The sequence below is a fragment of the Larimichthys crocea genome, chromosome VIII, assembly GCF_000972845.2.
Source record: "Larimichthys crocea isolate SSNF chromosome VIII, L_crocea_2.0, whole genome shotgun sequence".
NCBI lineage: Eukaryota > Metazoa > Chordata > Actinopteri > Sciaenidae > Larimichthys > Larimichthys crocea.
The window spans coordinates 7,160,965-7,184,696 of NC_040018.1; the positions used below are offsets into that span (position 1 = coordinate 7,160,965).

Genomic DNA, 23,732 nt, shown 5'->3' on the forward strand with positions numbered 1-23,732 from the left:
TCCAATGGTGATTACAAAGAAGATAAATAGAAAGTAGGAGGGTGGGAAGTCAAAAAGAGAGAAGAAACATAAACAAAAGTAGTATGACGAGACGAAGACCAAAAAGAAAAAAAAGAAAAAGACGCAAGAAGAAGGGGGGAAAAAGGGGTACTGTCGGGGTGCCAAGTGGTTAAAAAGGGAGAACAGAGGTAGGAGGAAAGGGGGATACGTAGGGAAAGAAAATGGGAAGACGAAAGCGCCAACAAGATGCCGTATGAAAAAGGGTAACACAAGAAAAGAGATGAGTGGATAACAAGGGGAAGCCGAAGTGGGCGCATGTCAAAGCTGGGGTTCCGAGCCCGGCCACCTGCCTCTTCCCGTCCAGCACCATGCCATAAGAAAACTGGCATTAAAGCAGCGAGGCTCTTTTTCCATGTCCTTACGGTGAGAATTTAACAGACATAACTGCAATATTTTACACTATATATTCCAGTTATCGACACTACATTATGTAAGGTTTGGTTACTTTGAGATACACTTTATCATTTCAAAAGGTCCAAAGGGAAGTTGTTATAAAAATTAGGATTGTACTGGGCTGCAGGTGTTTTAACTCTAGAGGGAGTGTATGTGTGTTTTGTCTTTTTTTTGTATTCCCCTTATCTAGCATGTGTTTGTTAAAGCTGCCTGGAAAGGAAATTAAAATGTTCAAGGACATGAGAAAACAGACTAAAGGAGTGTCATTTGGACAGAGAACCATAATGTTCATTACTAAGGGGAAAACCAAAAAAGGAAATCGTTAGTGGGAAGATGTTCGAGACAGCCCATTTGAATGCATTGTATAAAAACACCTGACAGAGCTCCAGAGAGCCTTTTCTCTGTAACCCTCTTGCGTGTTGGCACTGTTAAATACATGTTCATCACGTGCTGTCCTGGCTCTGCAGTGGGGTACTAGCTCTAGTTGACAGATCTAGCACTGGGATGCCCATGGGACTAATAGGTGAATGTTCCAGAATAATGGTGGATGCACTAGATAAATCCTCCATCATACCATCATCAGTGGTTGAGATGTCTGAACTGACTTCGTGTCTTGTCGTGTTGTTTTCGAAGGAGGAACTTGGCCCTTCCTTGGACTTCTGAACATTTGAGAGTCTCTTCATGAGCTTTTTAGCAAACATGCTCCTGCGAGGCATAACATAGTGAACATTAAAAAATGAAGTACAGTCACCATCCATAACCATCCCACAAGCAATAGTGAACAAAAATCTACTCACCCACTCACTGTTTTGAATGACTGGCCTTTTATCATTGGATAGTAACCACCAATCGTTTTGCCATGGCATTCACCTCATGTTTGGTGGGGTATCTGCCTTGGACATTCTGTTTTCCACACACTAAGTTTGACTGACTTATTCGGATGTTTTGTGTTGACCATTCCCTTTAGTGCAGCTCCATTCTAGTGGATGGCATAACGAACCACCCCAGCCACTACTGTAGCTTCGTATTCTTTCTATATGCGCCTGAATATGCATGCCCCGATATAGGAAAATAGTTTGAAAAATAGGCCATGTCATTCAAGGTAGCGCTTATAATCATATAGTGCGGAAAATCGGTATATGGAACGGATTTGAAGGTACTTAACATTTCAGGTTTTAGAACAGTCTGCATCCACAGAGACTATGTCAAAATTTTAGACAGTCTGGGGGGCCGTCAGGGACCGTCAGGTTTTAGAACAGAGTCTGCTGTCACGAGAAGACTACGTCGAAAGTTTTGACGAGTCCATGGGGACAGCACAGAAACGACGGAAACTACGTCCAGGTGTTAGACAGTTTGTGGGTAAGTCAACAGAGACGTACAAAAAATCCAGGTTTTAAATAGACACAAGTCTGTGTGGAACGTCACGGAAGACTCGTCGGGGTCCAGGGTTTTAGGACAGGGGTTGTGGGGACGTCATGGAGACTACGGTCCAGGTTTTTAGACAGTCCTGTGGGGACAATCAACAGAGACTATGTCCAGGTTTAGACAGTCTGTGGGGACATCATACAGAGACTATGTCCAGGTTTTTAGACATCTGTGGGGGACGTCAAAGAGACTACACAACAAGAAACAATCCAGTTTTTAGCAGTTTTGTCCAAGACTTCACGGATACTAACGACAGGTTTGTTAGACAAAAGACTGCAGGGACGTCACAGAGAAACTATGGTTCAGGTGGTTAGACAGTCCTGTGGGTACAAAAAAAGAACACACACAGAGACTAATGTAAATGGGTCCAGGGCAGGGTTTTTTATATAATTGTAGAAAGAGTCCCTGTGGGGACGTCGTCACACAGAGAAACTAAAGACACAAAAAACCGACAACACTTACGAAAACTACAATAAAAAATCCGGTGTTTTAAAAAAAGACGTTGTGTTTGTCAGGGAGAGCAGGACGTAGTCACAGAAGAACGAGAACAAGAGACAAGTCCAGTTTTTGGACAGACTGCAGGGACGTCACAGAGACTGCAGGACGCACAGGAGGAACTATGGTTTTCAGACGGTAGTCCTCCATGGACGTAGTCTCCCGTGACGTCCCACAGACTGCGAAAACCTGAACATAGTCTCTGTGACGTCCCTGCAGTCCGGTCCAAACACCTGGACGTAGTACTCATGTGAGTCCGACAAACTGTCTAACAACTCTACATAGTCTCAAAGACGCCCCCACAGAGTGTCTAAAACCTGGACGTATACGTCATCTGTGCCGTCCCCAACAGGGACTGTCTCTAATAACCTACGTAGTCTATGTGTGTGGCGTGTATTCCGGTGACGTCCCTGCAGTACTGGTCAGGAGACTGTTCGTAGTCTCGTGACGTTGGACAAACTGTCTTAAACCTGCGATTTAAGTCCGTGAGTCCCCACAGAACGTTCCTAAAACTTGGCAGAGTCTCTGTTGACGTTGGCCCCACCGAAGAACTTCTAACACCTGGAACGTAGTCTACTGTGTACAGTCCGACAAAATCGTCTAAAACTTTGGACGTAGTCTCTGTGACCGCAGATTTCCTAAAACCTGGAGTAGTTCTCGTGTGACTGTCGTTTTCCTCCCACAGAACATGTTTTAAAATCTGATGGAAAGTCGCCATGACGTCCCACAGAGTGTCTAAAACCTGTTCGTAGTCCCGCTGTGAGAGGTCCCCAAAAGACTGTCCTAAAACCTTCAAGTTGTCTCTGTGACGTCCCCATGGACTGGTCCTAAACCTGGACGTAGTCGCCTGGACCGCAGACTGTCTAAAACATGTACGTAGTATCTGTGACAGTCCCCAAGGGTCAAATTTTAGACAGTCTGTGGGGGACCTCACAGAGACTCAACAGGTTTTAGAGCATCTTGTGGGATGTCTGGAGACTATGTCCAGGTTTTTAGACAGTCCTGCTTGGGAACGTCATAGAAGACTGACGTCAGGGTTTTTAGAGACGATCGGGTCACAGAGACTATGTCGAAAAGTTTAGACAGTCCCATGGGGACGTCACAGAGACTATCGTCCAGGTTTTAGACAGCCTGTGGTCCACAGAGACGACTTCCAGGTTTAGGAACTGTGTGTTTGGGGACACTCAGGAGAACTACGCCAATTTTCAGCATCCTGTCAAGCACAGCGAACTACGTACAGGTTTTAGAAGCTGTCTGTCGAGACGTCATAGGAGACGTATGTCGAACGTTTAGCACGTCTTGTGGCGGTTTAAGGTGGCCACGGAGACTACGTTCCAGGTTTTAGACAGATTTGTGGACTCGGAGGTCAGGTGACAGTCCGGACGTCGGAGACATGTCCCTGTTTCAGAAGTATCTAGGACGTCAAGAGAACTAGGTCCGGTTTTAGAATGTCGTCAGACTGTCAATGGAGACTATGTCGAGATTTTAGACAGTCTGTGGGGAGGTCACGAGCGGAGTTTACTCTCCAAGTTTTAGTCAGTCTGTGGGACCTTAACGGAGAACCACTCCAGGTTTTAGACGTCTGGCGGTCCACAAGACGAAGACCAGGTTTTAGACAGTCCATGGGACGTCATGGAGACTAATCCAGGTTGAAACAGTCGAGGCAGTCAGTCGAAGTTTTTGACCAGTCTCCGACATCACACGGAGACGACGTCCAGGTTTTAGATGTTGGGGTAAAGGTAAAGGGTAATGTATACATAATATATATACAATAAAAATAATTTCAATTTGCGGCAGTATTGACGCATGGATGGACTTCATGTGTCAACGGGGGGATGCGAGGTAATGGATTCACAAATACGTAAAAAAAATTGTGCATCATGTTTAGTGTGTGGAGAACACGAATTCCAAGGCACGAGTTCAGAACGCAAGACCAGGTAAAATGCCTAGATGCTCTCATATGCCAGTTGCATACGATAATGCATGGATTTCATTGAATTAAATAAATGTGAAAATAAAGTATTGTCTAGTGATCATAAGAACTGTATACGCAAAAATGGATGGAAGTTTAGTCCAACCAAGCGAAATGATGCAATAACAGTAGCTAAAGCGTCACAGAGACTATGTTCAGACGTAGTCCGGCCGTGGACGTAGTCTCCGTGACCGCCCCACAGAACGGTCTAAAACCACAATACATAAGTCCTTCACAGACAGTGAGCTTGGAACAGTTGCGACGCATCTACGTTGAGCAGAAATGGCGAGGGACCGGCACAGCGTGGCCCTTAGCCAAGGAGCTCTTCTGCCGACTCATAAGAAAGACTATGACTATATGATTTTTTTATCGCAAGGAGCCACAGAGGACGGCAGATACCCACCAAACATGAGGTGAATGCCATGGCAAAACGATTGGTGGATTACTATTCCAATGATAAAAGGCCAGTCATCAAACAGTGATGGGTGAGTAGAGTTTTTCACTATTGCTGTGGATGGTAAATGATGGTGACCTGTAACTGTACATTTTTTTAATGTTCACTATGTAATGCCTCGCAGGAGCATGTTGCTAAACAAAAAGCTCATGAAGAGACTCTCAAATGTCAGAAGTCCAAGGAAGGCCAAAGTTCCTCCTTCGAAAAAAACACGACAAGACACGGAAGTCAGTTCAGACATCTCAACCACTGATGATGTCTATGATGGAGATTCTAGTGCATCCACCATTATTCTGGAACATTCACCTATTAGTCCCATGGGCATCCCAGTGCTAGATCTGTCAACTAGAGCTAGTACCCCACTGCAGAGCCAGGACAGCAGTGATGAAACATGTATTTAACAGTGCAACACGCAAGAGGGTTACAGAGAAAAGGCTCCTCGAGGAGCTCTGTCATGTGGTTTTTATACAATTCATTCAAAATGGGCTGTCTCGAACATCTTCCCACTAACGATTTCCTTTTTTGGTTTTCCCCTTAGTAATGAACATTATGTTTCTTGTTCAAAATGACACTTCCCTTAGTCTGTCTCTCATGTCCTTGAACATTTTTAAATTTCCTTTCCCAGGCAGCTTCAACAAACACATGCTAGATAAAGGAAGTACACAAGATATGCAAAAGACAAAACACACATACACTCCCTCTAAGAGTTAAAACATCTGCAGCCCAGTACAATCCTAATTTTTTATAACATTATTCATTTTGTTGGTTTAACAGCTTAGTATGCCCCTGTTTCAACGAGGTCCTGATCTCCCCTTCTCACTCCTATCTTTTTAAATATTTTTTTGGCCTTTATTTAACACAGCTTGAAGAGTGACAGGAATGTGGAGATAGAGAGATGGGGAATGACATGCGGGAAAGAGCCAGAGGTTGAATTCAAACCCTGGACCGCAGCAGCAAGGACTGAGCATTCATACATGGGGCGGACGCTCTACCAACTGAGCTAAACGACATCCCTCTCGCTCCTATCTTTGTCAGGACTTGGAGGTGCTGGACTCTGTCCTTCGTTCCAGAGCCCCTGAAGGTGACCCAGAGGACTGGGAAAGTCGCAGTGGTGTTAACCTGTCCAGCTCACGTTCATCCTCCGGCCTGAGCCGGCAGGAACGCAGCAGGCAGCTGTGGGATGACATTGGCACGGTGGAGGAAGACTCCAGCAAACTCAACGCTCTGCAGCTTCGTCTGGACGAGTCCCAGAAAGTCCTGCTGAAAGAGAGAGAGTAAGAGAGGCATTGGACATAACATACAGTCATGTATGTCATCCACTCCAGCACATTGCAGGGAGAAATATTATACTCCACTTGATCTATATAACCGCTATAGTTATTTTGAAGATATTTGATATTTAACTGACAAAACATGTTATACTATATTAAATTGTTAAAATAACTAACACCTGCTACTATATTAAAAGCATACTTTAATGAGATGCATCAATAATAATAATAATCAGATTTTATAATTATTTATATTACAGTATATATTATTATTATATATTATATATTTTTTTAATGATCTGCTTCATGAATACTTAGTTTTAGAGAGAGAGGCAGAGACAGAGAATTAACTATAAACTATAATGGAAATATGGTAACAATAATGAATTTTCAGATAATTATTAATTACATTATGTGCTTCATCATCATTCATATCATTTTCTGAGGCACCTGTTCACATTTCACGTGGTTTTGAGGGCGTCAGGTTTCTCATAGTGCAGCTGTAGTGTAGTTTCCTACATTACCGTTTTCAGATTGTGATCAGTGTAACATCTGATGCGGTGGCCTCCTTTGTTCTGTCACAGCAGCTGAAGAGCAGAAATGTGTCCTCCGTTTGAAATGTGACATGTTCTAGATTGGGATTGTACAGCTACTGGCTGTAACTGAAGTCAGGACTGGCCACAGTCACTGCTAACATATCCATGTTTCCATGCATTATGGTGTCATGTGTTTTTAATTGAGCATCATACAGATTTCATTTTAAAGAACAGTGCAGGCATGATGTTCCAGAGGCTGTGAATGGTTTCGATCTGCTCAGAGATTCTATAGGTGGCCATGTAAAATGTGAATTCTCAAGACATTTGCTGACCGCTGTATGATTGTTGAACATCACTAATTTGTGTTGCGTCTTTCCCAGAGACAAGCTGGCACTGAGTAAGAGCATCGAGAGGCTGGAGACGGAACTCAGTCAGTGGAAACTTAAATATGAGGAGCTCACCAAGACCAAACAGGAGGCTCTCAAACAGGTGAGACGTCCATGCAGTCAGAGAGATGATCTATTTGACTGGGAGAGACATCAGAGCTGTCGTAGCATGACTTCTGTCTGAGCAGACTGTAGACGACAGGTGAAAATACCATTTATACTAATTAGCAATGTACTCTGTTGTCCATGAAGTTGGAATAAAACATTTTTACCTCTTCTCATGAAATGATTGTGACAATGAACCCGATGTGTATAAATAAGAATAAAAAGAGGAGGAGGAATGTGTCTGAAAACAAAATTATTCCAACTTCACGGGAAACAGTGTACTTACTTTGTAACTGACTTTGTATGAGGGTGGTTACCTGGAAGCATTGAAGTGCATTAAGCATGGATCAAAGACACGGAGACTTCTAAACAACAGCAAAGAAAAGTGTCCTTCCAGATCAGCTGGAAATGTACGGCTTCACCTTCTCCACCTTCAAACTGATACTGTCCTTTTACGTTTTACACTTGAGTCCACTTACTATGAGGCAATGAAAGCTTTAATGTTGGAGAGACATGGGTTTCATCCATCAGCAGCTGGTCTTTAGTTTTGATTCAGGGTTTGGTTGAATGTTATTGGTCTGAGGGATTATGGAACATGGTTCTTAAGGAAATGTGAACTGAGCCCTAAAGCTGTATCTGTAGCTGACAGCCAGGGGGCAACTCATTAAACGCAGAGCGCCTTTTCTGTACTTCTCTGCATTTCATCCATGCCTTAATAAGCTCAAGGTTAGACTACTGCAATGCACTTTATGTCGGCGTCTCCCAGTCTTCTCTCAGTCGACTTCAACTTATGCAAAACGCTGCTGCCCGTCTTTTAACCAACACCAACCGACGTGCGCATATCAACTCCCTTCCCTGGCTTCCTGTTCTTTTTAGAATTGATTTTAAACTTTTAATATTTGTTTTTAAAGCTCTTAACGGCCTCGCCCCTTCGTATTTATCTGAGCTTTTAACTGTCCGCAATCCTGGTAGAGCTCTGAGGTCCAACGATCAACTTTTGCTGGAAATGCCCAGGTCGAAATACGAACACTGGGGGTGACCGAGCTTTTTCCGTTGCCGCCTCCAGGCTCTGGAATAAGCTCCCCGTGGAGATGCGTCTTGTTTCTGACCTTGGCCTCTTTAAATCCAGGCTAAAAACCCACCTTTTCAGGATGGCTTTCAATACCCAGTAGTATGATGACACTTTTATCCATCTCGATTTTGTTGTATTTTATTGTTTTTACTGTTCCTTTATTGTTTTTATTTATTATTTGTTTTACTTATTGTTCTCGTTATTTATTACCTGCTGTAAAGCACTTTGGTACACCGAAAGGACTGTTGTAAAGGGCTGTATAAATAAAGTACATTGTTCATGTTCCAGCTCTCAGTGGTTCTCTGAGGGACACTGGGCTGACAGCGGGTTGATATGTGAGAACAAGTTCTGACATGTGCAGTATCTTAAAAGAATACATGATATGTGTAACAATATATACAGTAGGATGAGTGTAATTGTGTGTAATTTTAGTTTAGGTTGTAATTCTTCATGTAACTGTTTAAGCAGGATGTTAATCCACGTGTGAGCTGCACCAGCAAGACACGTAAAAAACAATGTCAGTGAAGACGAGATGGCCTCACCTCACCATAAATGAAACCTGAATTTATTTATTTTTTGGCCTTTTTCAAGCTTTTTATTTTGGCCGAGACAGCTGAAGAGTGACAGGAATGTGGGGAGAGAGAGAGATGGGGAACGACATGAAGCAAAGGGCCACGGGTCAGATTCGAACCCTGGGCCGCTGTTCAGCCTTCATAGGGTGGATACTGACCTGAGCTAATCAACACCCCTGAAACCTGAATTTTTTTAGTTAAATGTGTTTATGTCCATAAATATTCTTTTATTCTTTTAACAATGATGCCTCAAATGTGGTTATGGAACACTGAGACGAAGATGTTTTACAATAAACGTCATTGTCCAAATTGACCTCACAGTGCACATGAACACTTTCCTGAAACAGAGTATATGTGCCCTATCAGAAAAAAACTTATATCTATAATGTTCTAGTCTATAATCAAGTGATCACATTCAAGTTCACTATGAATTCCCCCATAATGCCCACTCGGGGGCAGTCCAGGCCTGTAGAGAAATGAGCCGTAGGGAAGAAAAGGAGCCAGCAAACACACATCTCATGAAAAATCTCACTGACTGACAGAGTCAGCTTGATAAAAGCAGCGGAGAGAAAGAGAGGAGAGGATCGGTCAGAAGATATGAGAGATGTGTAGATGGTGATGATGGGTGCTTTGAAGATAAGCGGGGAAAAGAGATGGAGATGGAAGAGGGGCGAATCGCTGAAGGTGGAGAAGAGGCAGATGAGACGCAGGCAGAGTTGCAATGACCGATAAGAACAAGGAGGGAAGAGAAGGGATGGTAAAGGAGATTAGGTCATCCTTATCTATAGCTTGTTGTCCCAGATATGTCAAGATCACAGGAGATGTTTGGTTCCACTTTTTCTGGAGGAAAAGTCTTTTCTCATAAACTTGTAAATAACATTAAATGTCAAGCTATTACAAGGTTTGCAGAATAGCGGAGCACTGAAGTGTCCTGTCTCCTCCTCAGCATAACTGACTTGAACTAACTTGAATTTTGGATTGTATGAAAGTACATTAAAGTGCATGTAACCAAGTAAACAGTCCTGCAACAGTAATCTGTTTAGATGCAAAAAGGAGACATTTTTATAAAAAGATGTGAAAGAGACTTTGTTTCAGTCGCAGCTCTCTCAAGATGAGTGAAAAAGCTCTACACCACCTCTGTGCACCACCTGCTCAGCAGCAGACAGAAACAGACTAGCCGGTGAACATGGTGGAGAGCATTTAAATATATAGTAAATATGACACGTGTGAAACATGACTCTGGATGTGTAAATGGGCAATATGTCAAGTGTCAGATGTTACATTTCAACATGTTCTTAAAAACATAAAGAATGAAGAACAAGACCAACTAAAACAAACACCTCCACACCTCCTACATTTATCTTTCTCCCCACCTTTCCTAACACCATCCAGTTGAACCTGCTGAAGGAAATGCACCAGGACGAGCTCGGCCGCATATCTGAAGACTTGGAGGACGAACTGGGAGCCAGAACCAGCATGGACAAGAAGCTAGCCGAACTACGAGCTGAGGTGAGGAGACTGCAGGGCAGAGGAGGAGGCGTGAGATGGAGAAGGGGTTAACAGCAGCATGGCGGAATAAGGAGTATAAGGAGAAAGGAGTTACGGGTAATGGTTACGGGGTGGGCAGGCATTAAGCCACCAAGCCACGACTGTTTGTTTTTTTGTTTCAAAATCAGTATTACTTTAATGTTCCAGTTGGGTCTTTTGGATTTTATATTCTCTTTTCAGCAGTTTCTCCTTTTCTACACTGAGGATAATAATCCTGCTTACACTGCCATCAAGTGTCTGACACATGATCTCTCTTCACCCTGTGCAGTCAGCACAGATGAGTGTCATCACAAGTTCAGCAGACTAGCGGTTTCATAGTGAGCAGTCATAAACTTAAGCATTTCATTTCTATATGAAATAGAACCATGCAGGACTACTTATCTTGTGAAGCAGCAGTTAGTTTAACGGGTATATAGATGTATCACAACCTTGAGGTTTGTACGGTGGCCCTGAAGTGCAAAACACAACAGAAAATTCAAAAACACAATAGCAAATCATATAACACAACAGCAAATCAAATAACACAATAGCAAATCATATAACACAACAGCAAATCAAATAACACAATAGCAAATCAAATAACACAACAGCAAATCGAATAACACAATAGCAAATCGAATAACACAATAGCAAATCGAATAACACAACAGCAAATTCAAAGAGGAAAGAGTAGGTACCCTCGGGCGACATAAATCGTACGCGCTGCTATAAAGGATATTTTGATGCACGTCATATCCATGTCATGCATCAAAATATCCTTTATAGCAGCGCGTACATTGTCACTAACAGCGCTCATATTTTGAAAACATGTAAGCCATGTCTTTCCGGTTCAAAGGACCACCAGTCCAATCAGCAACGATTCATGTCACCCGAGGGTACCTACACTTTCAGTTTTGAATTTGCTAATGTGTTATTCGATTTGCTGTTGTGTTATTCGATTTGCTATTGTGTTTTTGAATTTGCTGTTGTGTTTTGCACTTCAGGGCCACCGTAGATTTGCCCTTACTGTGAAACACTTCTGCCCTGCGTCACATCACCCCTGCATGGATCCATCTTTTTATTTTTCTTGTCAGTTTAATTAAAAGCTGCGAGTTCTACACCTGTAAAGAGTTGCCATCTTTATCGTGTAGTAGTGATTCATGGGCTGCGCTTTTTACAGTGTATCACAGAAGCTGCTGTAGAAGGAATGCGACCCCATCTCAAAGCTTTGTCTCCATCAGGGTTTGTTGGTACACTTAGCGTACGTTTCTCATTTCAGTGTGTGTTCAGCCTCTCTTCTCTCTGCTCTCTCTTGTTTTTCCATCAGATGGAGAGGCTGCAGGTGGAGAACGCTGCAGAGTGGGGGCGCAGGGAGCGCCTGGAGACCGAGAAACTCGCCCTGGAGAGGGACAACAAGAAGCTGAGGGCCCAGACTGAAGACCTGGAGGAGCAACTGGCCAAGAAACGCCGGCAGGCGGCCTCCGCCCTCGACACCGACCTCAAGGCCATTCAGACTGAGCTGTTTGAGAGAAACAAGGTGGGCACAGCTTCTACCTTGCAGAGGAGAATGTTCTCCACCAGGAACAGACACCCTGCTCCTCCTTTCTCATCAGTCCTTTCATTCATGAACCCAAATCATCCACCAAACATCCACACCGATGAGCTCTCTATATACAGTATGTTACAAGTTTCTTTTAGGACCTTGACTTTCTGCAACACCTTCAGCTCTGTGTGTGTGTCTGTGTGTGTGTGTAAAGAGAGATTGTTTTGTGTATACTGTTGAAATCATGGTATTGATCCTGACAGAGAATGAGAAACAGGGCAAGTGATTAACACAGACACACACACACAGGTTGACTGATAGTGAAATCATCTTCACTTGGGAGAGACTGGACAGTGTTCCCGTGTGTGATATGTGATGCTGAAGTCCCCTTTGTGTTATGCGTTCTGTCTTTAATAGCTGTCTGTGTTCGCTCACATGGTGTTGGTGGTAACAGCTGGAACATGTTGACGGTGTCAGTGCTTCATTTTAGCTTCACAAGGATCATTTTTAATTTTTTATGTCTTTACTGCTTCAAACCTCAAGAAGGTTCTCGTGGAAAAAACCGAGATGACATGCAGCAGAGCGCTCAGGCTGGACTCCACTTTGATATATAGGGTGGTGCTGTACCAGGTAAACTACTGAGGCACCCATTGATTCTAGAGTTGAAATGATAATTCAGAGGGCTGCGACATGAGCTGAGCTTCATGCAGTGACCAAAGAAATAAATGTTTTTCCTCTGAAGGCCGTCTGGGCTTAGTCTGATAATACTTGTAATATTAACCAGCCCTCCTTCATTCTTCTGTCTCAGCAACTATTTCCGTCACCTTTCATACTTTGTTTCAAATCTCTCCATGACGCGGTGGTTTAAAACAGTTATGAACCCTAACCCTCTGCTTCACAGCAGAGATGGAATTGAATTGATATAATAACTGTCTAGCAACTAAAGGCATCTCACGCAGACACACACACTGATAAACAATCACAATCACAGGTAGCTGAAGTGACTGACAGGCTTCACACCTTGTAGCAAAGCGAACAGGTTTCAAACAGAATCACAGTGTGAAGAAATATTTCAACAGATCAGAACAATCAAAATGGAAATAAAGTTGATTAAAATAAGATCTCATAACATTCTGATGAATATCTGGAGATTCAGTAAATTATAAGCAGATGTCTTGTTATGGTTCTTGGTTTGAACCTTGGCTGGTTCCTTTCTGTGTGGAGTTTGCATGTTCTCTTTGTGTCTCCGGCCTCCTCCTACAGTCCAAACACATGAACATTCACAGGTTAACTGGTGACTCTAGGTTGTCCACAGCTGTATTTGTTTGTTTGTCTCTATGTGTGATGAACTGGTGACTTGTTCAGGGTGTACCCCGCCTTTCACCCAAAGTCAGCTGGGATAGGCTCCAGCTCCACCATGGCCCTAATGAGGATAAGAGGTTACGGATAATGGATGGATGGATGTCTTGTTATGACACCAATGGTCACCAGGTGGGGTTGTTTACCCTGGGTGCACCTGTGTCAGGATGAAGGTGTATGAAGGGAGACCTGCTGTGTTCAGTCTGTCTCTTTTCATTCATTTCATTTCATGCAAGATGATTTCAAAAGTTTCATTAATTACTGTGCAGTAGTTTTATATACTCCTTTTTTGGTGTGTGTGTGTGTGTGTGTGTGTGTGTGTGCGTGTGCGTGTGTCATGATCTCTAGTCTCCTGCTCCCTCCTATAAGCAGCCGGTTTGGGTGGCACAGTGGTCCCCATTACGACCCGACCCACAGGGTTATTTATGAAGCTCTCGGGTTTATTTAATGCTGCAGGTAGCAACACACACACACACACACACACACACAGAGGGTAGAGATTCTGATAAAATGAATCAAAAGGAGAGACAAAATAATTATTCCAGACATTGTGTTTGAGCAAAAAGGGGGAATTAGCTCCCAGGCTCCAAGGCAGGAGGGTGTGTGTGGTGAAATAAATGAAGATCAGAGGGCAGAGGGGGAGAGAGAAGAAAGAGAGGAGGATGCAAAGGAGTGGGAGGAAGGCAAAGAGGGGAAACGAGTGAGGAAAGAACAAAGAATGTGGATATATCTAAATGTTAAAGTCTGACTGCATAATGGACGCTTCATGTAAACACAGCCTAATGTTATTTGTGAACGTCTTTGAGCCAGCTGACATAAATAAAACATGAAGCCTGTCAGGACGAGCAGGCTGCTCATGCACAGCATGACACACGATACACAGCATATTGTTTTTACATGAAATGATTGATCAGGAACATACATGCACACATCACACACACACACACACCTGTGGAAGCATGCACAGGCCGACGGTCGTCACGTCCATTCATGTTTATTGTTGCTGCTTTTATTCATCTGATGGCTTTGTCTTCATTTGCCTCCTCGCTCCAGCCTCAATGTCCTTCCCCCATTCTCCTGGGCAGCCCTGATTATAAACCCAATTCTGTGTGTGTGTGTGTGTGTGTGTGTGTGTGTGACTTTGCTGTCTAAATTAATGCTAAATTCAGAATGGCAGAGGGGGAAGGGTGAATGCTAGTTATTCTTTGTGATTGTGTGTGTGTGTGTGTGTGTGTGTGTGTGTGTTTGCGCATGTAGAGATATGTGTGTTCATGTCTGCCTAACTGAGGCATGTTGTTTTTTCTTCTTCTCACAATAAAGGACATTTTTGTCAAGGTGATGAACGTCTAAACATGGTTTTGTGTGTGTGTGTGTGTGTGTGTGTGTGTGTGTGTGTGTGTGTGTTTCAGTGGAACAGATGTAGAGGCAGACGTCAGGGTCTTTCCAGTCAAGGAGAAACATTTAACAGGCATTGTGGTGTAACACACATGCGTGTGTGTGTCTGTGTGTGTGTGTGTGTGTGACAGACTTGGCACAAATACAAAAATCTAAATTAACAAGAAACTTTAATGAAGTAACACACACACACACACACACACATGCTCAGAGATGATTCAGTGATGATGTCTTGTGTTTAATAGAGTCAGGGAGTCCCAGCCGCTCCCCTCTCCTCCTCTCCGTGTTCTCAAAGTGATAAATCTTCAGTCTGGGGGAATATTGAGGTTTCTGGCCGACATGTCTGCTTTGAGGCACACACTGTAATCCTGTTTCATTCATCAGACCTTTTGTTCTGGCAGTGGATATTTTGGGATGTCCTGTTGGCCAAGTAGATGAAACTTTAATGAATCTGTGGAGAAACTGGGCTGATGAAGCCGTCCAGAGGAATATGGGAGGAAAGAAATCCATTCAAACTATTCATCACAATCAAAGAAGTATATGTTTAACTTATTTATTCATGTTTGTGTTGTTTTATAACCTTGAACACAGTCAATCAAATAATATCATATAATAATAATAATAATAATAAATAATAAGAAGAATCAATCTGTTGGTTATTTTCTCATTTGTTTTGTTTTTTTAAGCGTCAGAGTTTTCATCAGTTCCATTCTCAGTTGTCTTTGTGTTCCACTGGCCACAGATCTGTTCAGCTTGTGGGTAAAACTCTTGAGTCAGACCGAGTATCGGATGTTGTCTTTTCCTGGTTGTATTACATCAGACCCCTCTCATATTTTATTTGAGGAATATCACCCTCTGCCATCAAACAAAGATTAGAGTGCCGCAGGCTCCGCCGAACTCTTTGTTAGATCAGAGTTTGGCTTCCACGGTCTCAGTGTGAACAGCACCACGTGTAAAGTGAGTGATTTCAACTGATTGCACTGCAGCTGCTGCTGTGTGTGTGTGTGTGTGGTATTTGTTTGGTCGACTGATTAAATGTTGCATTTTACAAAGATCTTAATATGTTTAAAGATAAAAAATCAGCTGAGTAGCTGCAGTTTAAAATTAAAATGTCATTTTCCATTTGATTGCACATGCTCAGTGACAAAATTTACATATATATTTTTTTTAATCTAACTTTAAAAATGTATAATTATTTTTGAAATATAAATAATATAATATATTCAAATAATAATTGTGAAAACGAAAAATTAAATGAATTAAGATTTTTTTGTGTTAAATGTGTATCCTAAACTCTCTACTTTGACATTTTTCAAATTTTCATTTAATTTGTTTTCAAAATATCAATTCGGATCTTGTCGTGCGTCGTGCACACAGAGTTTAGAGGATGTAGAGAAAGTAGTGATTCAACTTAACAAGCCTTTTCTATGTTACTTTATGCGTCTTTTTTTTATTGATTTATGTACGTATAGGTCATAAACGACTTGAACCCATTGATGAACTGATGAGTCGGCTCAAATCTTTCAGTAGTAAATGAGACAGAAGAGCTTCTTGACCAAACTGTCTGTCTGCGTCCTCAGGAGCTGGCTGACCTTCGCCACATTCACTCTAAACTGAAGAAGCAGTTTCAGGAGAAGACGGCGGAGCTCGCCCACGCCAACCGGAGGGTGGAGAGCCACGAGGCTGAAGTCAAAAAGCTGCGACTGAGGGTGGAGGAGCTTAAGAAAGAGTTGGGACAGGCCGAGGATGAGGTAGGAACATGACTATACTGTCACTATCACTACTACTGTATACTATGAAGTCAAACTGTGCACAGAAAACCACACAGCAAAATGTTCTGGAGACTCCGTGTGTGGTGGCTGAAGCAGACAGACAGATCCCACCATCTTTCATCCGGGCTGTTATTCTCACTGTTGTGACTATTCTGCTGATGTACTCATGCTAACGTTGCACTCATCACTTCTGCTGTAGAGATAATTGTCCTCATGTTTTTAGGAAACGCAATTCAAAATGTCAAACAACATATATAATATACAGAGATGTATAAAGTACTGGAGTAAAGGAGTGGAGTAGAAGTACAAGTGCTATATCAAAAAACTGACTTGAGTAGAAGTTGAAGTGTTCTTTAAACACCATACTTAAGTAAAAGTACTAAAGTATATATAAGTAAAGTAGTATATAATGTTTTGTACTTAAGTATTGCAAGTAGAAGTATGTAAAAAATGCTACTCAAGTACTAAAAGTAAAAGTAAAAGTACAAGTACAAGTACTGTTGTTTATATTATTTCAAATATTTATTAAGGCACAACTTCTAATGTTACAGTGTTACAATGTTCATGGTAGAGTTCTCTGATTTCCCATGGTCTGTGAATGCGTCTGAATGAATGCGAGAGCGAGGGGGCAGGGCAGCAGGTGAGAGAGAGCGCACCTGGGTGTCAGGTGTATGAGGTACGGCGCACGAGCGAGGTTGATGTGTGAGACCGGGACTGTTATGTTGGTTTTTTGGCGTGGTTACGGCCGACAGTCACCGAGTCCTGTAACCAAACCGTTCAGCAATAAATGCAGGTTTGTTCAATATCGCCTTGTCATTCATCACGTGTCCGGCTGGACGCTACAATAGTAACGAGTAACGATTCAGCACATGAAAAAAGTATCGGAGTAAAAGTATTAAATTCATCAAAAATATGTAGTGCAGTAAAAGTGGAAGTTGGGGGAAAAAAATAATACTCCAAAAAAGTACAGATACTGCATTTTAGTACTTAAGTAAAGTACTTAAGTGGTTCCACTTCGTTACTATACATCTCTGATAATATATGCCAGCGCAAGCCTACAGCTTTCTACTGTACAGTGGAGGTGGAGAGATGATGCAGATAATCCAAACAAATACGAGAACAAGACCCAGGCTGAACACACTGGAATTTCCCTTTAATCATGTCTCCATGCCTGGATTTGACTCTTAAGTGGAACCAACAGGACCCAGTGATGTAAGGAGCAGCACAGTTACAGGCAGAAAAAGCGTTTTACCCTGAAGGCTCTTCAGTGTGTTGCTCACATGGGGGAAAAAGGCACGAGTGTGTGTTAGCGTAAAAGTTTACCAATTGTGATATTCACAGTGTGTGTTTGTGTGTGTGTATCAAGTTGGATGAGTCACATAACCAGACCAGGAAGCTGCAGAGGTCTCTGGATGAGCAGGTGGAGCAGACTGAGAACCTGCAGGTACAATTGGAACACTTACAGTCAAGGTAAGACATGTGCGCGCGCACACACACACACACACACACACACAAACTGGTGCCAATATTGTCATGTATAAAAAACAAGAACTGTTCAGTTCAGTTCAGTTCAGAGCTTTATTGTCCCTCCAGGGGAAATTTGATTTGCAGTGGCAATGCAACATACATAACAAGAAATAAATAGACAAACAGTGACATAAAACAATGAAGCAAAGTAAAGCAACCAAAAACTTGATTTAAACAATCCTAAATGAAGTTAGAATATGAGTAACAGAAGGCAAAAAGTCTATAAAAGATTTTAAAAAAAATAAACAGACAAATACCACAAAAACAGTGCAGTTTAAGAGTTGTGCAAATTAATTGCATTGATTGCACGAGGAACAAAGGAGAATTTGTACCTGTTTGTTCGTGCCCTAGGTAGCCGTCCAGACGGCAGAGAAATAAATTCCTGCAACAATGGGTGGTCAGGGCTAGACAGGATGGACCGAGCCTTCTGAAGGACTCGTCTGTCAAAGATCTCTGAGAGACACATTGACGCATTGAACTGAAAAAAATATTTCCTGTCAGCTATCAATAACTATCATAAATACTGTCCAAGTGGATTTGGATAACACCTCATTCGTCCCCCTGCAGACCTGCATAACATTTCAACTCGTGACAGCTCATGAACACTCACCAGTCACGGTGGTGTCATATCAGATTTATTTGTTGAATCTGAATTATTAATCTGTTCAAATATTACAAAGACTATGTAAAAAAAAAAAGTGTGTGACCTTTTGTGACTACTTGACAAAGTCACACCCAAAAAAAAATAAAAGAAAGACATTTTTTTGAAAATGTGAACATGCAGTGTGTGTCACTGCAGGATTCCAGAAGCCAGACACACACCATCAAATCATCTACGGTAGTATTTTATTATGAAAATCCAGAAGGCAGTCAAGTTTTTCCAGAGTGCGTGTTTAGGAACATCTCATCGCTTTCATTTAAAACACACCATGTTCAGGTGTGTCTGATGTGAAGCTGACAGCCTCACTTCTCTTCCTGTTTCCAGATTGGCTTCCTCTGCTGTGTGTGTGTGTGTGTGTGTGTGTGTGTGTGTGTGTATGTGTGTGTGTCGTCTGTCTTTCACTTTCGCTCACACACTCTCCGTCAGTCCTCAGCTCCTTGCCTCTCCCTCTGCATTCTCTCCCCTTTTTTTTCCACATCATTGCTCCGCCACCCGACAGCCAATCACCAAGCTCCCAGTCGCAGGTTACCCTAGTAACAGAGAGCTCTCTTGTTGCTCCGCTCTGTAGAGGAGTGACAGGCGTGTCGGCATGGTAACCGCTTCAGAGACTGACAAAAAGCTGTGCGCTCTCGTAGAGGGTGTATCTTAAGCTTTTCTTCATTCTGGATTTTTTTTTTCATTCAGTTTTTCAGGGACTGTGTGTGTGTGTGTGTGTGTGTGTGTGTGTGTGTGTGTGTGTAAAATTTGATGCTTATTAAATCCGTTGTTAGTTTGTGTCACGGTCCTTGTCAGTGTGGTTTATTTGAGGTATCTTGTTCTCATCAAGGTTGGTTCAATATCACACAGAAGCACAATGAAATGTTGTGTTTACTTCGTGTTTCACCAGAAAAAACATTTATTTATGGTGGAGCGTGGATGTGGAAGAGCTGACCTGAGGAAAGAAGCTGATCTGTGGTGGATACTTATCTCTTGCCAGATGGCAGCAGGGTGAACAGGCTGTAGCTGGGTTGGGTTTTGTCTTTTAATATCCTTTGGGCTGTGTGCAGGCGCCCTCTCTCAGCGATACATCGCTGATACTTGGGGGATGTTCTCAGTGGTTTAACCCCCTCCTGTGGAGCCGTCCTGTCCTGAACCATGCACAATTCGTGCTGATTGGTAATGTTTCAGTCAGGATGCTTCCTATCTGGAACTTTACACTTGTTTCGGGGCTTTCTTAAGCACGGTGGAGATGTGAGATGACCGTGACAGGATTTTTTTTGTATTTTATTTTCAAATGAATTAATTAACCAGACACCAAATTCACACAAACATGGCCCCTGATTCCCTCCCTGTCCCACCACATACAAACTGAGAGAGGGCCTTCATTTAAAGTGGCAACATAAAGCTGATGGAGAGAATGCTGTCATTAAAGCAAAACATGGATACTCAGAATATCAAATATAAAACATATTTTTTACAAAAGAATTTCACAGCTTTGATGTCTTCAGTGTAATAAAGATAATGATAATTATTTTTGTATTTCAAATCTTTAATTCAATATTTCTGTTTAGCTGCTCAGTCTGTCACACATCGCCCGCTGTAGTGCTACATGTTGGCAAACATTACTGACTTGATAGACTGGCCGTATAATACAATGCAACCACAAAGTGCTCTGATACACACACACACACTGCCTTTCAATCAGCGGTTGCTCATGTTTCCATCTGTGGTGAGGGAAGACGATCCGATGTTTTGGTGTTTTTGCAAAAGCCATCGATCCTCCTCATCGCTCAGCGAAAGAGTAACCACAGCACCGTTTGAAACGAAGCAATGGCAAGCGTATCGGCCTCTTCCTGTTCCCTCGTGCTTCTTTTTCTTATTTCCTGTCTCACCCTGTTGGGGATCGTCATTCATGTCTGAAGCTTTGCTAAGTGCCTGAGAAGCTTTAAGTGGCTGAGCTGGTGTTGTGGTCCAAATGTTCCGATGCTTTATCTACTAGTTTCTCTTTTCCTGGCCTGCTGAAAAATGGCCAACCAGGGACGTCACTAGGTTTAAGAAACTGGGGTGGCTTAGCCCATAGAGGAGAAAAAGCGCCCGAAAAATTTTTCAGAGCACCAATTAAAGCTTTGTCAATCAATTGATTAATCTAAGACGATGACGCCTCCATACACAAATATACAAATTGTCGATACAAGCAATACTTCACCTATACTGAGATGAAAGATAAGAATGTATATGTGAAGTGCAGATTGTTGCTGGGGGAAAACGTTTATCCACGTCTGTTACCAGTAACGAGTTATTTCTACAACAGAGTAATTACGTTACTAACGCAGGTACTTTTTTGGAGGAGTAACTAGTAACTATGGCTAAAGAAAATGGAAAAAAAATCCCAATATACATTATTCGACCCGCCCCAGCCCGCCCCGCCAATAAAGTGGAACATTATCTACCCGCACCGCACCGTCCCGCCCCGCGGGCGGACCGCTGGCGCATCACTAGTGTGGAGTCGGATCTTGGGAGTTCGCCCCGGAGAAAATACTTCGGCCCTGGAGAAGACGGATCTCCCCTGTGTGGCTGAGGCCCCCCTAAAATAGGCCTAGTGACGCCACTGTGGCCAACAAAGGTTGACAGAGAGAGAGGTGAAGGGAGGGAAAAGTGGGAGACCCCAGCTAGTGATGTCGATATGGTTTGCTGAGTCATCATGGAGACGCCTCAGACGTCACCACATAACTGGAGTGTAGAACCTTGGTCACATGATAAACAGAGATGTGAGCAGAGGCAGACAGGCCCTGAAGCGTTCTTCATAGCTTCTCCATGCAGTCTGCAGCCTCACTGCTGACACCACACTGGACCTTTTTTAAAAGGTGAAAACAAGGACAAGAAAAGAAATATCTCAGATGTTCACAAGTCTGTCTTCAAGGTACGTTTGTATCTTTGGGGGGGATCAGTGCCTTGCTCCAGGGCACCTCAGCAGTGCCCAGGAGGTGAACTGGCACCTCTCCAGCTACCAGTCCATCTTCCGTACTTTTGGTCCATGCGGGACTTGAACTGGACACCCTCCGGTTCCCAAGCCGAGTCCCTATGGACTGAGCCACCACCTTTTTTAAAATCTGTCGGACACACATGCAGCTCTGAGTGAAATGAAATCCATTTTATGGCTCATTGAAGTCAACTCTGCCATGTAGACCACATATTCCCTTAGCTGGTATTTATTATCTATTTAAATGATTCAGTACTCATCTTTGTACCCGTCAGTGTCCCAATCAGTTTATCTCACTGAAGACACAGGAGCAGTCAGCACTGTTACACAATCCATTCTAATTTCAGTCAACTCTTACTGAATCAGTTTAGGTACTTTGAAACATACAGTATTTTTAAAGCTGTTGGTCCACCACTTTGGTCCATATTAAATCCATATATATATTTGATGGTGACGCCACAGATTTTTTAAATCTGTCCCCTCTCTCTATCTTTAACTGAATCTGTCACAGCGGAGGAAGTTTTTTTTCTCGCCACCGTCGCCAAGTGCTTGCTCATGGTGGAAGTGTTGGTCTCTGTTAATAATATTACAAAGAGTACAGTCTAAACCTGCTCTGCATGGAAAGTGTCATTAGATAACTTTTGTTATGAGTTGGCACTATATAAATAAAATTGTATTGAATTGAATGATGTTGTGACTTTCCATCCAGGAGTTAAACAGCAGCTCGAACCTTCTTACCTGAAACATGTTGATATTTAACAGATTCCTTCACTTTGAATCAAAGGTTTCACTTTGTTTAGTGCTTCTAATGTCAAACGTTTAAATAGCACCCCACATGGGTGAAGTCAACACACATTGTGCACAATTAATTATTATTTTTTTGTCCATATACTGTCCAAGTACAATCAGAAAACTACCAGAGCTGACTCACCAGTCTATGTTAATAATGATGACAGATGATCAGTGGTGATCCATAACAGAACATAATCTCCACATCCAAATCTGAAATGACATCTTTAAACTAAACCTGTTCCCTGAAGTATTCAGAGTAACTGTCCAAAGCACAGCAGCTGTTAGCCAGGCCAGTGTGTAACTCCAATTGAAAACAACGTGGGGCAGCTGCAGTCGCTCAGCTGTACACTCTCAGCTCCCCCGCCTGCTTTTAACCTGATGCTGTGACCTCTGCCTGCATGTGGCTGAGCAGTGTGTAGAAAAGTGGACAGCACAGGAGGAGCTGAGAGAAGCTTAGAGGAGAAAGGAGGAAAGTGCTGAATGCTGCCCCATTACAGATATGTCCAAGAACCGTGGACACCATCCGTTCTAACACATGGCATCATGCTTCCTGCAGAAAAACAGGAAACGGATGCATGGAAATAATATTTCAAATGAAGACCTGTTTACTCTTACCGTGTACCTCCACTTACTTCGTAATGATAAACACGTTAAGACTCCAGCTGTGCTGCAGTATCCTGGATGTAAACATACAGACAGACATACATTCCCTTACACACACACACACAGATTTGTAATGTTATTTTAACAACATATGCTCTGTCTGTCTCTCTCTCTCTCCCTGTCTGTCTCTCTACCTGTCTCTCTCTCTCTCTCTGTCCATGTCAGACTGCGGCGGCAGCAGCAGAATCCAGGTCTGTTTGGGAAAATGCGAACAGCTCGATTCGGTCCTGAAAACCCAGATGGTCCAACCAGTGACATGGACGAGGAGGATGAAGAACTGCAGCTTCAGATCCCATGACACACACACACACATACACACACACATAGTGACACAGGAAAAAACTATATTGTTGCTCTTTGGGTAAACTTTGTATCTGTATTTGTATTATTCAAATAGATCCCCCTAAATCCTCCACGCTGGACCTTCAAGGGTCACATTTACCAAGAGTCAGGCCCAAAGGTCAACGTCACTTTTATCTTAGGCAGTTTCCTCAACTGATCAGTGATCAATAATCAAATTATCATGAAAAACAAATGTATGTTTCTTTTTAAGGAGACGTAATTGTTCATCTGCAGTTTAAAACATAAAGTCTCCACCCAGCAGCAATAAGACACACACCTAATCCTTACACACACACACATACACACACTAAGACTCACACATGCTTGGACATAATTGGATATACAGACACACAGCACCAAGACCAAACCCAGCAAGAGTGTGGCAGACGTCAACAGCATGTCTGGACGGCGTGATGCTTGAACAACCATCTTTTTGAACTTCTTTCTAGCG

General features: G+C 42.7%; 1 protein-coding gene across 2 annotated transcripts in view; it reads left to right on the forward strand.

Moving 5' to 3' along the window:
• ccdc102a (coiled-coil domain containing 102A) overlaps positions 1-23,487 on the forward strand; it is an 84,472-nt gene extending 60,985 nt beyond the window's left edge. For both annotated transcript variants that reach the window (XM_027281139.1, XM_027281138.1), the window contains 7 exons: positions 5,835-6,073; positions 6,987-7,095; positions 10,134-10,250; positions 11,596-11,805; positions 16,146-16,316; positions 17,704-17,807; positions 23,105-23,487. In XM_027281139.1, the coding sequence (XP_027136940.1) occupies positions 5,835-6,073; positions 6,987-7,095; positions 10,134-10,250; positions 11,596-11,805; positions 16,146-16,316; positions 17,704-17,807; positions 23,105-23,237 (1,083 nt within the window). In that variant the 3' untranslated portion in view covers positions 23,238-23,487. The remainder of the gene's footprint in view (positions 1-5,834; positions 6,074-6,986; positions 7,096-10,133; positions 10,251-11,595; positions 11,806-16,145; positions 16,317-17,703; positions 17,808-23,104) is intronic.
• Positions 23,488-23,732: the final 245 nt, after the last annotated feature.